Source organism: Sorex fumeus, unplaced genomic scaffold (assembly GCF_029834395.1).
Source record: "Sorex fumeus unplaced genomic scaffold, SorFum_2.1 ptg000047l, whole genome shotgun sequence".
In the NCBI taxonomy this organism is placed as follows: domain Eukaryota; kingdom Metazoa; phylum Chordata; class Mammalia; order Eulipotyphla; family Soricidae; genus Sorex; species Sorex fumeus.
In genome coordinates this window covers 5,226,647-5,241,631 of record NW_026606104.1, presented here as the reverse complement: position 1 = coordinate 5,241,631, position 14,985 = coordinate 5,226,647, and the positions used below count along the sequence as shown (strand labels likewise).

The 14,985-nt window shown below is 58.1% G+C and overlaps 1 protein-coding gene across 3 annotated transcripts in view; it reads left to right on the top strand.

Moving 5' to 3' along the window:
* The window catches only part of ARHGEF2 (Rho/Rac guanine nucleotide exchange factor 2), a 38,493-nt gene that overhangs the window by 250 nt on the left and 23,258 nt on the right, over nt 1-14,985 (top strand). Inside the window, exon 1 of one of the 3 annotated variants that reach the window (XM_056122984.1) lies at nt 7,454-7,772. The exons of 1 other annotated variant lie outside the window; for it this stretch is intronic. In XM_056122984.1, coding sequence (XP_055978959.1) covers nt 7,710-7,772 — 63 coding nt within the window. In that variant the 5' untranslated portion in view covers nt 7,454-7,709. Of the gene's footprint in view, nt 1-7,453; nt 7,773-8,002; nt 8,091-14,985 lie in introns of those variants that run through there. One more of the 3 variants, XM_056122988.1, reaches the window with a different exon arrangement.

The window sequence follows — 14,985 nt, the reverse complement described above, 5'->3', positions numbered from 1 at the left end:
ACAAACTGCTCTCTCCCTGCTTCCCTCCCAGTAAATCACCTTCCCCTGCCTCCACTTCGCAGCCATCTGTGGACAGCTGGAAGAGAAAGGTCCCTTGCCTCAGAAGCTGAGGAGCAGCCTACATTCCTTTTAAATTTTTATATTTATTCATACGTATGTTTGATTTTTAGGTTACCCCCCAGTGGTATTCAGGGATCAGTTCTGGTTGGCTTGGGGGAATCATATGTGGTGCTGGGAATTGAACTTGGCTGTTTGCAAGGCAGGCACCCTACCCACTGTGCTGTAGCTTCAGCCCACATACATACATACGTGTATGTATCCTGTCACTGTCCTCCCGTTGTTTATCCATTTGCTTGAGCGGGCACCAGTAATGTCTCACAATAAATTGTGAGACTTGTTGTTACTGTTTTTAGCATATTGAATACGTCACAGGTAGTTTGTCAGGCTCTGCCATGCGGGCGGGATACTCTCGATGCTTGCCAGGCTCTCCGAGAGGGGCGGCGGAATCAAACCCGGGTCAGACTCGTGCAAGGCAGACGCCCTACCAGCTGTGCTATTGCTCCAGCCTACATATATATATATATATATATATATATATATATCAGTGATAGCACAGCGGTAGGGCGTTCGCCTTACAAGCGGCCAACATGGCCGACCCGAGTTCGATTCCTCCGCCCCTCTCGGAGAGCCCGGCAAGCTACCGAGAGTATTCGATATGCCAGACACAGTAACAACAAAGTCTCCAATGGAGACGTTACTGGGCCCGCTCGAGCAAATCGACGATCAACGGGAGGGCCTTTACTTTTCGGAGAGCCCGGCAAGCTACCGAGAGTATCCGATATGCCAGACACAGTAACAACAAGGTCTCCAATGGAGACGTTACTGGGCCCGCTCGAGCAAATCGACGATCAACGGGAGGGCCTTTACCTTTTACCTTTTACCACTGTATCACTGTCCTCCCGTTGTTCATCGATTTGCTCGAGCAGGCCCAGTAACGTCTCCATTGGAGACTTTGTTGTTACTGTGTTTGGCATATCGAATACATCACGGGTAGCTTGCCAGGCTCTGCTGTGCGGGCGAGATACTCTCGGTAGCTTGCCAGGCTCTCCGAGAGGGGCGGAGGAATCGAACTCAGGTTGGCCATGTTGGCTGTGTGCAAGGTAGATGCCCTACCGCTGTGCTATCGCTCCAGCCCACATATATATAATATATATATGTTAGTTTATTTTTAGTTTTTTGAGAGGTGTTTTGAGGCCACTCTTGGCTGTGTTCAGGGCTTTCTTCTGGCTCTGTGCTCAAGGATCACTCTTGGCAGTGCTTGGGGGTCCAGGCAGTGCCAGAGAACAGACTGGGGCGAATGTCTGGTGAGTTAAGCATCGTCCCTGCTGTTCTGAGTCTTTGGTCCCCTCATTGTCTTTTGATTTGTTGGTTTGTTTGGGGACCACACCCAGAGCTTACTTCTGGCTCTGTGTTCAGGGATCACTCCTGACAGGACTCGGGGGACTATATGGAGTGCCAGGGATTGAACCCCAGTAGGCCAATTGCAAGGCAGGAACCTTCTCTGCTGTGTTATTGCTCTGGCTTTGGGCCCCCTCACTTTTATATTTATTTATTCATGAATTTAGGGTCACTCCTGGCGGTGCTGAGCTGGCGGCCAGGCCGTTCCCTGTGGTGCTGCGGGAGGTGTATGCCATGCCGGGGTCAAATCCAGGGCTTTGTGTAGACTGAGCGGTGCTCTACCCCTTGAATCGCATCTCTGTCCCCTCTGTTTTCGGACTTGAATAGCGCAGAGGTGGGCAGTCACTCTTGAGCACTGGACTAAATACTGATAATAATTACAGCTATACTTTTTGCTTCTCCATAGCAGCCTCCAGGTTGCAAAGTGCTTTTATACTCATAATTTTAATGAGTAGGTAAGGCAGCTGAAACTGCTGAAATGAAACCAGAGTGGGGAGGTGAGTCGGGCAGGAGTCTGAGATTCTGAGGCTTTTGTTCGTTTATTTTGGGGCCACATCTGGTTGGACCTGGCACTTACTCCTGGCTCTGCACTCCTGGTGAGACTCAAGGGGACCGTACGTAGTGCCAGGGATTGAATCTGCTGTGTGTAAGACTAGCGTCCGGTTCCCCGGGCATGTGATATCTGTGATATCTCTCTGGTTCAGGAGTCTAGGATTCTGGATGTGTGGTGCCTGTGTGTTTGTGTGTCTCTAATGCAATGGAGGTCTGTCTACTACTTGAACTCATTCCCACTTTTTTCTGTTCACTGGCAGAATGAGCCCGCTCTGCCTCACATTCTCCCCAGTAGGCACATACCTTCCAACCAGATAGCATCTGAGTGTTGGGGGAGAAATTTAAGAGGCCTGATTCCGCTTCCCCGGAGATTCTCACCCAAGCCCCAGTCCAACTGGCCCCTTGCCAGCCACCATTCTCCTTCCTCAGCGGGCAGGAAAGGCAGAGAAGGAAGCAGGTTGCTAGCACCTTCCCACCAGAGGTCTGGGATCAGACGCATCAGGCATGAGGAAGGAGGTGGGCAGGGAGCTGGGGAACCCTAAAGCAGGTGTGGTCTGGGGTCTGGGCAGTAAGGGGAGGCAAACACCAAGACCAGGAGACCACAGTCTTGCACTGAGGATCTTGTCCTCAGGTAGTCAAGATTGAAAGTTGAGAACCTGGAGACAAAAAGGTGGAATTCAGTAGAAACTTTGAGAAAAGGAAGAGAAGGCTTGGGAAGTATGGGCCCCTTAAGAAAGAAGCCTGGAAAATCTGTTTTTTTTTTTCCCTTTCTTTTTTTTTCTTTTTTCCAATGGGGCGGGGACACCCAGCCATGCTCAGGGCTTACTTCTGGCTCTGCAACTCAGTAATCACTCCTGGTAGGACTTGGGGAATAATATGGGGATGCTAGATCGATGCAAGCACCCTAACCATTGTACAATCTCTCCGGTTCAATTTCTCTCGCTCTCTTTCTGTCTCTCTCAGGGGCCATACCCAGCTGAGCTCAGGACTTACTCATGGCTCTGTACTCAGAAATCACTCTTGGGGGGACCATGTGGGATGCTGGGTATTGAACATGGTTTAGCCATGTGCAAGGCAAGCCCTACCCACTGTACTATCTCTCCAGCCCCTTGTATTCTTGTTACTAGGGGGCATGGGTAAATACCAAGCACTGGGTTTTAGACATGCCAGATGGAAAGATAAAGGGCTGCGGATGAACCAGGTATTTTAAAAGCACCGGCTTCCCTATATACTGGGCCCATCATAAGAAATTTTTCTCTCTGTGGGGTCATCTTTCCATTTTGTTTATTTTTGGGCCACACCCAGTAGTGCTCAGGGCTTACTCTTGGCTCTGCCCTCAGAGATCACTCTTGGCAGTGCTCAGGGAACCATGTGGGATACTGTGGTCTGAGCACCGCCAGGAGTAATTCCTGAGTGTAACTCTGTACTATCACACCAACCCTACTGTGGCCACGTGCAAGGCAAACTCCCTCCCTTCTCCACTATCTCTCCAGTCCATCTGGTGCCATTCTTTCTAATTCCCCAGGCCATTTTCCTCTATCCCTATGTAGCTTTATCAATCTGAGCCCCTCCCATCATGGGGGAGAAGTTGGGGAGCTAATCACCCTCTTTTGTTAAAAAAGAAAAATCACACTGAGCAGTGCTCAGAGCTTCCTCCTGACTCTGCTCAGGCATCACTCCTGAGAGACCCTCTGCGGTGCTGGGCTGGGGATCAAACCCAGGTTGGCCAGGCACAAGGCAAGTGCCTTACACTCTGTACTATCACACCAACCCTATGCATTCTCCCCTCTTTTTGTGTGTGATGAAAATGAGTGGGACAACTCATTCTAACTAGTTTGCAGTTGCCCCTTCTTTTTCTTTTTCCTTTTTGGGTCGCACTCAGAGATGCCAGGTTACTCCTGGCTCATGCACTCAGGAATTACTCCTGGTGGTGCTCGGGGGACCCTATGGGATGCTGGGAATGGAACCCGAGTCGGCCTTGTGCAAGGCAAACACCCTACCCGCTGTGCTATGGCTCCAGCCCCCATCAGTTGCCCCTTCTTAACTGCTGAGTCGAGTAACCTGGTGAAGCAGAACGTGGGGAAGAGTGTAGGGTCAGGACCTGCAGCAGAAAGGTCCCAGAATAAGTGAGAGCGTTGGGGACTCTGCCTTTCCTGGGTGGTGGATTGGGGCGTGTCTCTCTGGCCTCCCTTCCAGTCTTGCCCTGGTCCACCTTCCCCCTGCCCTGCCTCTGGAGTGAGCTGAGGTACTGCTTCACTAAATCTCTTCTTCCACCTCCTCCCAGCTCAGCATGGGGGCCCAGGGGCAGGTAAACATGGTGGGGGGGGGGGGCAGGGGTGGAGCCTGAGGGAGAGAGAAGGAAATGACTTACTCTTTCCTATCTGATTCTCAGGGGAGAGTTGCTCAAACACTTTCCCAGCCTTCAGCTAGCTTAGTCCTTCTAACTGCATTGCCAAAGATAAGTGCTTTCATCTCCATCTGCAGACAAGATTACTGGGAGGCAGCAGTTCTTTGCCCAAGGTCCAGCTTAGGAAGAGGCGGTGCCAAGCTGCAAACCCATCTGCAGTGGCTGCTTAACACGCCTCCCACAAGCAACTGGGACTGTGCTCTCTCTTCCCTTCTTCCATCAGCTTCTGAGTCTTTGTGTTTTGTTTTGTTTTGTTTTGTTTGACAATGGTCAGGGCTCCCTCCTGGCTCTGCACTCAGGAATCATACCTGGTGGTGCTCTGGGAACCACATGTGGTGCAAGGGATCGAACTGGGTTGACCAGTACTGCAAGGCAGTACCCTCCCTGCTGTACTATTGCTCTGGCCGCAAGTTTTTCAGCCTCTGGATTGACCCGGAGTTAAAAAGTACCTACTGCTGAGGCACATTCTTGGCCCGGGAAACTCTGTTTTCCTACTGGGGTTGGAAAGAAGTACAGCCAGTCAACAGGTCTGGGGATCAACGGTCTGGCTCAAAGATGAAACAGGGGCTGGAGCAATAGCACAGCGGGTAGGGCGTTTGCCTTCCACGCTGCCGACTGGGTTCAATTCCCAGCATCCCATACGGTTCCTGAGCATCACCAGGGGTAATTCCTGAGTGCAGAGCCAGGAGTAACCCCTGCGCATTGCTGGGTGTGACCCAAAAAGCAAAAAAAAAAAAAAAAAAAGATGAAACAAACACATATGTAAATAAATAATAAACACACATAGTAGACAAGACTCTGGTAACCAGGTTCTTCCCATGGATGTGCTCTCCAGCCCTGAAATGTGTCAAGAGAAGTGAGCTTAAGAAGGTGGTGACTGCTTTTACATTCTGGTAGAAATTAGGCTTGACTTTTGTTTGTGTGTCTCTAAAAATTAATTTTGGGGGCTGGAGAGGTAGCACAGCGGATAGGGCGTTTGCCTTGCAAGCGGCCGACCTGGGTTCGATTCCCAGCATCCCATATGGTCCCCTGAGCACCGCCAGGAGTAATTCTTGAGTGCAGAGCCAGAGCCAGAGGTAATCCCTGTGCATTGCCAGGTAAAAAGTAAAAAGTGACCCAAAAAGTAATAAAAAATGAAAGTTAATTTTGGAAAATATGGAAGGTCACAGGGATGAGGAGGGGGTGGGAGCAGCTTTGGAGAAGGACCTAGAAGACAAGAAAAAGTTAATTGTGCCAGAGGCTACAGAAAATGGGAATTACATCATACTGTAGACCTAGTTCCTTAAAAACCAAGTACTTTTTTTTTTCTTTTTGGGTCACACCCGGCGATGCTCAGGGGTTACTCCTGGCTCATGAACTCAGGAATTGCTCCTGGCGGTGCTTGGGGGACCATATGGGATGCTGGGAATTGAACCTGTGTGGCCATGTTGGCTGCGTGCACGGCAAATGCCTTATCCGCTGTGCTATCGCTCCAGCCCAAAACCAAGTACTTTTTTTATGTTATTTTTTGTTTTACAGAGCCAGGGACCGGCCAAGGGCCACACATGTAAGGGCAGGGGCTTTACCACTGAATTGCCTGCTGGGCCCTCTTTGGGTTTTGTGGGTGTTTGGGGGCCACACCTAGCAGTGCTCCGTGATCACTCTTGGGGGAACATATTTCGCGCAGAGAGTCGAACAAGTGTCTTAACCCCAGTCAGACCTTTCAGATTGGGGCTTGGGGACTGAGGGGTCCCTCCAAACACCCTGGGGTTGTGGCGATGCAGGCTCTAGTTGGGCCCTTTAAGATGCCAACCCAGCCCGCAGCACCTTCCTGGCCAGCGGGGCCAGGGAGAGAAGGGCCGGCGCAGCCCACCCAGTCCCGGGCCCCTAGTGGGTGGGGCCATGAGGTCAAGCTTCTGGCCGGCTGTGTTTAAATTTAGTACATTCCTTAGCTTGGGCAGCCAGAGGGTGGGGGCGGGGGGAGAGGGTCAAAGAGAGGTTCTGGACTGGGGAGCTTTGGGTCTGCTGGTTTTGGTGGGAGTTCCGTGGGTTCCCCATGCCCACTGGGGCCCCGGGAAGTCCTTCCCGCTTCCCCATTCCCCCAGCACATTCTGCACCCTTTGTCCTTGGCTATACAAGGCTTCTAGGCAGGGGCTGGGTGAGGAAGGAGGTGAAGGAACTGCTAGGAGGAGCGGCGTGGGGGTGGTACAGGGCGGGCGCGGGGCCCTACCAGCTCCCCAGGGTGAGGCGCGGCGCCCGAAATAGTGGCAGCGGCTAAACCCGGCGCCTTACCGCGCGCCCGGGGCCGGACCCCCGCCCCCCCGCCACGCCGCTGCGGGACACCCCCGCCCCCCGCATCGGCGGGACCGCACACGCGGGAATAAACGCTCCCGTTCTGCTCCTCGGGGAAGATGCTGCGTCCCACCCGCAGGAAACTAACTCCCGGGGGTGGGGCAGCGAAGGGTCCCAGAGAAAACGCCTCCTCCGCGCCCCCTCACCCACGCTTCTTGCGGGCAGCCTGGACACAGCCCCACAACTGCCCGCTTAGCCGGGGCCGGGTGGGCTTCTGGTCCGTTGGGGGTCCCGAGACTTGGGGATCACGCCCCAGCACTCGGTGGGCCCAGCTGGCCAGCCTGTGCCCGCCCCGCGCGCCCCCCGCCGGGCAGAGCCGGGGTGCGGAGCCCCGGGAGGCGGGGGCTGGGACCCGGGGACCTCGCGGCCGCTCGGCTCCACGCCTCCTCTCGGGCGGGCGCCTGTAGTTCCCCTTTGATTCCCCGGCCCTGCCCCCCAGCCGTAAACGGGGTCTGGCGGCTTTGATGGGGCCGCGGGGCCAGGAAGGAACTGGTCCCCGCTCGCTCCCGGGAGAGCCGGGGGCGGACGGAGCCGGGGCCCGCGGGTCTTTAATTTAAGAGTCCGCGCGGGGGGAGGGGCCGGGCCGGGCCGGGCGGGCTCTGGGGGCCAGCCGACCTCGGGCGCGGCTCCCGGGACGAGAGGGCGCCCCTGGGCGCTGGGGGGCGGGGAGCGGGCGCAGCAGCGCCCCAAACCTGCGCGGGGAGCCGGGCACGGCTCGGGGCGGCCGGGCGTCCCGTGCGCCGCTCGCCGCACCCCGCCCTCCATCCGCCCCGCCTCTCCCCTTCCTGAGCCCGGGCGGGGTGGAGACTCGGGTTTGAGGAACTGGCTGGGGTGCCTGCCGAGGGGACTCGGACTTCCTGTGCCCGAGCGCGCCGCGTGCGGGGCGCCCCCCACCACCGCCGCGCGCCGGGGTCCTCGCCGCACCGTCTCGGGCTCCCCCCGCCCCACCCCCCGGCGGATTATGTCTCGGATCGAATCCCTCACGCGCGCGCGGATCGACCGAAGCAAAGAGCTGGCAAGCAAGGTGGGCTCGGCGACCCCCCCACCTCCCCGCATCCCCCCTTCCCTCCATCTCCGCCCGCTCCGGGCCCCGGGGCGCCCTGCAGCCCGGCCTCCCCGCCTCGGCTCCCCGCCTGCTTTCGGGGCGCCGAAATCAGGCGGAGCGTCGGCTGGGAAGGCGGCGGCGGGACGGTGGGTGGGGACTGCGGGAGGGGGAGGGTGGGCAGCGCGCCCCGCGCCGCCGGCCGGGCTGCGATCCCCGGGCCGAGCCGACCTGGGGCGCGGGCTCCCGCGGGCCGGTGTCTGGCGGGTGTTCCGAGGCGGCCGGAGGAAAGTTGCTCGGGTAAGGGCCGGCGGGCGCGGAGGGAGGCGCGCGGACGGGGAGGGGGCGGCCCGGCGCCCCGACACCCCCGCTGCGCCCGGGCTGCGCTCGGCGGCGGCCCCCCACCCCCGTCGTTGCTGGCTTGGTGTTCCCCCTTTGTCCCGCCATCCGGCGGCGGGGCGGGGAGGGGGTGGTTTCCCGGCTTCCTCCCGGCACCCCCAGCCCCCCCTGCAAGACAAAAGTCAGCTCCTCCCCTCACAAATGGACTTTCCAGCTGTGATTCAGCTCTGCCCTGGCGGGGTGGGGGGCGGCCGGCCCGCCTGGGGCCCCCCCACCCTCAGCGTGCCCAGGTGCCGGGGCGGAGGTCTTTGTGTAGCCGGAGCCTTTCTCCCACCGCGGGGGCTCTGAGAATCCAGGGTCCCCCGTCCTAGGTACCCCAGCAGCCTCCTGGCTCCTGGTTTCCCGAGCTTTACCTAGGACTGACCCACTGGGCTCTGCGCACCCCCGCCCAGCTGGTACCACTGGGCTCTGGCTCCATCATCTCGACTTAAAGAGTGTGTGTGTGTGGGAGGGGGGTCACTTCCCTAGGCTTTGCGCACCGTCCTGACCGGCTCATCGCCGGGTCTTTCAGACAAACCCGCGCCTTTGTACCCAGGACCCCAAATTAGTGCTGCCTGTGAGGTGGACACTGAGGGATGGGGAAGGTGGCCTGCTGGGGAGGGGGCGTCCCCCCACGCTGGGCACCTCCTCAGCAAGGCCAGACTCAGCAGCCCGGAACCGGTGGTTGCTGCCTACCTCCTGTAAGCCCAGCACCCCGGCAGCACCCTGTGTCCCTCCCTCTCAGGCAGGGGAGCCCCGAAGGTGACCTGGCCGGTGCCACCCCCGCACGCGCCCCTGGGGCCTCTGTCTGGGAGCTCCCAGCAGACAGGTTCCCACCTGGCCTTTTCCTAAAGGGCTGGGATCTCACTCTGCTCCCGGGAAAGTAGCTGGGGCCTGGGGGTGGGGGGGGTAACAGACGCAGCGGGGGTCCAGGCTGCCCTGCCACAGGCCAGGCCCTGCTCTGAAAGTCTGTTTATTTTTCAACCGTTTGAGCTGACACCTTGGAGGAGAGCCAGGGGGGCGGGAGGTTTTTTGAAACCACGGAAATTTGGTTCCACCCTAAAAAGGAAAACGGGTGGGGAGAGCCCTGGGGGGGGGGGCACCTGCAGAGGGGAGGGATGGTTTCTGGATGGGGGTGGGACCCGACTGTGGTGGGGAGAGCTGGGTAGGGGGCCAGACAGCTGGGTCGTTGGGGGTGTGGATGTGTGTTTCGACTGGGAGGTGTGAGAATTGGAATCCAGAAGCCTGAGGATAGAGTTGGAGGGATCCGGTGGGGTGAGGGGTGGAGAAGGGAGGGTCTGAGAGGGCAGAGAGGCCAGGAGGGTGGCTTGTCAGTTTGGCTGCTCGGAAGAGGGAGGGCCGAGGGAGGGCCCGTTCCCCCAAGCTGTGGTTAGGGAAGGGGGGTTGGTTCTTAGCCACAAACCCTGGATCCCCTCTCCCCTCCCCCAGGCACACCAGCTGTCTCTTTTCTTTTTATACTGTGCCGAGAAGAAATAGAGGGGACCTCTGGAAATGCTTGATTTGCGGAAGATCTGTTTCGGGGGCAGGGACGGGTCAGGTCTGAGCCTGATCCGCCATCACCCGCACACCTCGCCTTACCCTTCCCGGGCCCAGAGGATTCTCCAGCTCCCTCTTTCCTCACGGCTTCCTTTCTCTCTCTTTTTCTCTCTCTCTCTCTCTCCATTTCTCTTCTTCCAGGCTCTTCAGCTCCACCCCCTCAATTCTCTTTGCTCCATTTCCTACCTCCGCGGGCCCCAAACCCCATCCGTCCCCTTTTCTTTAGCCTCCTGTTCTCTCTCTCCTCCCCCAGACCCTAACCTACAGTCTTCCAGAACAAAGGCTGCTTTCCTGGCCGGAATCTGGGGGGTAGGAGAGCTCCCGGGAGCAGTCTGGAAGCTGGGGGGTCCCCTCGGATGCAGAGACCTCAGCCTTGGAGTATGGTGGGCAGGTGGAGCCTGGAGAGAGAGGCTCTTTGTTCCCAGAAACGGAGAGGTGGGGAGGGCAGCCGGTGGTTTGGGAGGAAACTTGAGGAATTACCTGGAAGCTGAAGCTTGGGGTTACAGGAAAAGACTCCAGGGGTCACAGCCTTTTACGAGGGGGGGGGGAAGGGAACTGGCCAGGGTGGGGGAGGGACTGCGTCTTCAGGAAGTCGCTGTGGGGCATGGGGGGGGTGGGCCTCTGGAGAAGCACCGCTGGCTGACCTTGGTTTCAGGGAGGGGACAGATTTGAATGTGTGAATTTCATGCATGCATGTGACCTGCTTGGTGTTTGTGTGTGTGTGTGTGTCTGTCCCCAGACGCCCTGGGTTAGTATTTTGGTATTTCTTTTTCAGGGGGTGGCCTAGGGGGGCGTAGCTTTGGGGTCACCCTATTGGGCGTAGCTATGCTTAGGGTTTGTGTCCCCCCGCCCCCCGTGGGTCTCAAGGGTCCCTGTGCAGCAGTACTATGGATCAGAACATGCCCTGGCTGACTACGTGCCAGGCAGATGCCTTCCCTCCCGTGCTGTCTCTTAGACCCTCTGATTTTTGTGTTTTGAATGGTGACCCCCACACTCGGGGGCTCTTGCTCTGAATATAGGGACGTGGTGCTTTTCTTCCCTGGTATGCAGCAGCCTCTAAGGCCTGGGAGGGAGCACAGGCTGGCCAGGGCCAGTGGCTGGAGGCGCTGGCGGGACCCTCCTGGACTTGTTTGTTGCCTCCTGGGGGGAGGGGGGCTCCCAGCAGCTGTCCCCCGCCCCCCCACCCCCCGCGCCGCCCGCCTGTGCCAGGAGGGCAGGGAGTCCTGGCACGGCTATTGTTCGCGCACAAATGCCGTCTGTTTTCACCCCTCTCCCTCCCTCGCTCGCTCGCTCTCTCCCCTGACCCGACAGGTGTGGCCGGGTGGGGGACAGGCTGGGGCCCCGACACTGGGGTCTCAGGGTCTCTGGACTTATTTCATCCCCCAGGACCCTTAGTGCCCCACTCCTGCCCACCCGATGATGGCCCCGGCCTTTTACTCCGTGAAGTGAGTGTCTGTTAAGTGCCTTTGTGCGGGTGCTGACGGCCTTTGGGTCTGGTTCTGACGCTGGGGTTCCTCTTGCTCTCTCCTGTGTCTCGCCCCTAGGGAGCTCCCAAAAGAGCAGCATCTGGGGCCAGGGAGATGGCTCAGGGATCCTCAGGGCTTGGGGGCTCCTGCAGAGTATGTCCCCCCCAGCACTCCCGGGAGGTAGCCTTAGTGCTTCCCAGAACCCCTGCATTGCCAGTTCCCAGCACTGACCCATGTCCAGCCTGGTTGATCAAGTATTTTTAGGAGCCCCCAATCCCGGCTTTCCGGCTGGTAGCATTCCCCCCCCCCAAAAAAAAAAGCAGCACTTGACTGAGATTAGCCTACCTCTCTTCCCAGCCCTTAGCCAGGATTCCTCTCACGGTCCCCAGCCCCATAATGATCCCCTGTCTTGAGATTCTGCACCCTCGGGTGTCCCAGCTGAACTCTTCCAGGGACCCAGGGACGGGAGAGAGGGCCTGCTCTGAGGCACGCCCCATCTTAGGGAAGAGGCCACTGCCAGGGCAGTTAGAAGAGAGGCAGCTCTGAGCTTCCCACGATGTCCCCCATAGGTGGGGACACCCCTGCCGGGGAGCTGGGGAGCCACCTGACCAGGGCCTTTGTCTCCAGACCGGGATGAGACCCAGGATCTGGGGAGATAAGATGCTTTGGTCTGGCAGTAGAAAAGGACTGGAAAGAAAGGGGAGAGGAAGGAAGAGTGGAGGCTCCGAAGTGCTGATACAGATGGGGTTGCCCAGGAACCGGCTGAGGATGTTAATGAAACCCCCTGTCTTGGTGTTCACCCACCATCCTGGCTGCTGTGTGTGTGTGTGTGTGTGTGTGTGTGTGTGTAAGTGTGTGTGTGTAACCAGGGGGTCCAAGCCAGGCCCCCACCCGTCCTGCCTCAATTCTTCCTTCTGAAGCATGTATTGAGTGCCTGTTGTATACCAACCCTGGGTCCTCATGTGCTGTGCCTCCACCATTGGTGTGGTGGCTGTGGAAGGGCGGGACTTCCTGGGGGTGGGTGGGAACCAGCAGGAAGGGCCTCTGAGTGTTGGTGATGGGCGATGAGCATTGGGGAGTGTCCTTAGGCCTTTTCTTGTGGACCAATCAGTGCCTGGTGAGGAGAGGTGGTGGGGGTATGTTAGTGGGAGACCAGTGACATCTTTTTGCCTTTTGGTTTGGGTTTTGGGCCATACCTGGCGGTGTTCAGGACTGAATCCTGGCTGTATGCTTTGGGGGTCATTCCTGGAGGCCCTTGGGGGACCCTGTGCAGTGCTGGGGGTCAAACTCGGGTCGATTGCATGCAAGCCGAGCACCTTCCCTGCTGTACTTTCTTGCCAGCCTGGGATTATTTTGATACCTGGAAGGAGGATGGAGAACTGGACACAAGCCCATCTATTCCACCTCTGGGGCAGGCACCTGGGGTAAGAGGGCTGTGTTCTCCACATACCCTGAGCCCTGACCCTGGGGAGGGCAGGGCCACTCCCGGACAGTAGTCGCTGTGACTGGGCCCTGAGCTGTGGGATGTGCGTCTGCTGGGGTTGCTGCCCGCTGCTGGCCCGCCCAGAGATGGGGTCCCTTGGAGAGCACGTGAGTTTGGGCTTGCGAAGGAGGTGGGCCCCATGCAGCTGGGTGGTTTGTGGGGCATGGATGCAGCGAGGAGTGGGCTCCCCACCTTTTCACCCCTTGTGGGGTAAAATCCTGGGAGCCTGGGGGGGAAACAAGGAAGTGGGGGGGGTTTGTAGCTGGAGACCCTCAGTGCCACCCTTTTGGCCTTGACCCTCACATCTGGAGGTGACTTTTTATTTTTCGGTGTTGGGGCCATGCCCACAGTGCTCAGAGTTTACTCCTAGCTCTGTGCACAGCGATCACTCCTGGCTGTGCTTGGGGGGACGATATGGGGGTGCCCGGCATCAAACCTGGGTCAGCCGTGTGCAAGGCCCTCCCCCTGTACTATCTTTTCCAGTCCCAGATGTGGCTTTTTAATCTCCGGTTCACATTGGCTTGCTTCTAATGCAAACATCCTAGGCACTCTCCTTTATTTTATTGTTTTTTTGTTGTTGTTGTGGGGGCCACACTCAGTGGTGCCTGGCTTAGTGCCTAGAGATCATTCCCAGAGGGTCTGTGGGGTGGGATCTGCGGGGTGGGGGGGGCATGCTGGGCAGGGAACTTGGGCCCCCGGCGTGCAGAGTGCTTGCTTGCCTGTGGTAATGAGCTCTATCTCCAGGGCCTCAGAGCTCCAGTTTTATCAGCCCTCACTGAGGCCTGGCAGAGAGGAGAGGAGGTGCTAAGGAAGGAGCGACTTGGACTTGCTCTTTGAGGTCCTTGAAGATCGTTCTTGGAGGAAGGGAGGGAGGGGGTGCTCTTGAGCTTCTAAGGAGCTGAAATGGGATGCAAACTAGACTTTTTCTAGGGTCCCACGGCAGGCAGGCAGCGGGTGATGGACTGCGCAGGGATTACCTTAAAGGCCTCACCTTGGGGCGGGAGGTCTGTGGGGAGGAGCAGGCTGCATTTGAGGAGGAGGGAGAGGGAGGGGGCAGAGAGGAGAAGTGAGGCAGGAAGGGGAAGGTGGAGGAGGGGGGGTTCAAGAGAGGGCAAGGGGGGGGCTAGAGGAGACCAGGAGGGGGGCGGGGAGGAAGGAAAACTGGACTCTGATGGGGACTGTGGATGCCTGGGCTCCTGTCTCCGCACACCGAGGCCTCTGAGGGGAGCAGGAGGCAGGCTCTGCCAGCAGGGGCCCCCCAGGACCCCAGACCACCCCAGCAGTGCCCTCTGCCCCGCTCTTGACTCAGCCCTTCCGCTTCCCCTTTCTCTCCTGCCCTTCTGACAGCCGCTCCCCTCCCCCGTGACCCACTGTGGCAGAGCCTCTCACCCTCTAGTTCCACTCCCCTCAGAGCAGCGTCTGCTCCAGGGACCCCGCCCCGGCCCTCTCAGTCATGACTTGTGGGTTTGTGAGGGCAGGGAAATGGGTCTGGGGCCTGTGTCCCTGCTCTCGGTGAGTAAGGGGGAGACCTGACGCTGATGGAGGGGGCGGGTGGGCGATGCCTGTCCTTGGGGGCTGCGGGGGAGGCTTGTGAGGAGGCCTTGGCCTGCAGAGGGCAGGGGAAGGTGCATCTTGGTTCTGAGGAAGAAGCCCGTCTTGGGGGGGGCGGGACAGACCGAGGTCCCAGGGTGGGGGTCTCCCAGGTTGGGAAAGTTGACCCAGGCAGAGGTCAGACCTTCTGCGAGACCGGGCCGAAGGGCCCGGGAGATGGCTCAGATGGCTAGTTGTGTGGGCTTTGTGTGAAGGAACCCTGGGTTACACCAGCCCCCCACCCCACCAAACAGCAAAACAAAAGTGGCGAGGATTGAGTTTTCTTCCTCAAAGACCCCAGAGGGAAATGCGGTCTTCTGAGGTATCTCCGTGCCCCTGACTCTGTGTGTGTGTGTGTGTGTGTGTGTGTCTGTATATCTTTGTGTGTCTCTGTACATCTGTCTCCATGTGTGTGTCTGTGTATGTCTGTGCTACGTGCGTCTTGGTGTGACTGTGTATATGTGCTGTGTGTCCATGTCTCTGTGAGTTTGTGTGTGCCTGTTTCTGTGTGCATCTGGGTGTGTGCATGTGTCTCTGTGTATCTGTCTGTGTATTTGCATGTGTGTCTGTGCGTGTGCATGTGTCTGTGTGTGTGTCTGTCTGTATTTTCATTTGTGTCCATGTCTCTGTGTGTGCATCTGTCTGTGTGTCTGTCTGTGTATTTGCATGTGTGTTCGTGTCTCTGCATGTGTGTATCTGTATGTCTGTGTGTGTCTGTTCT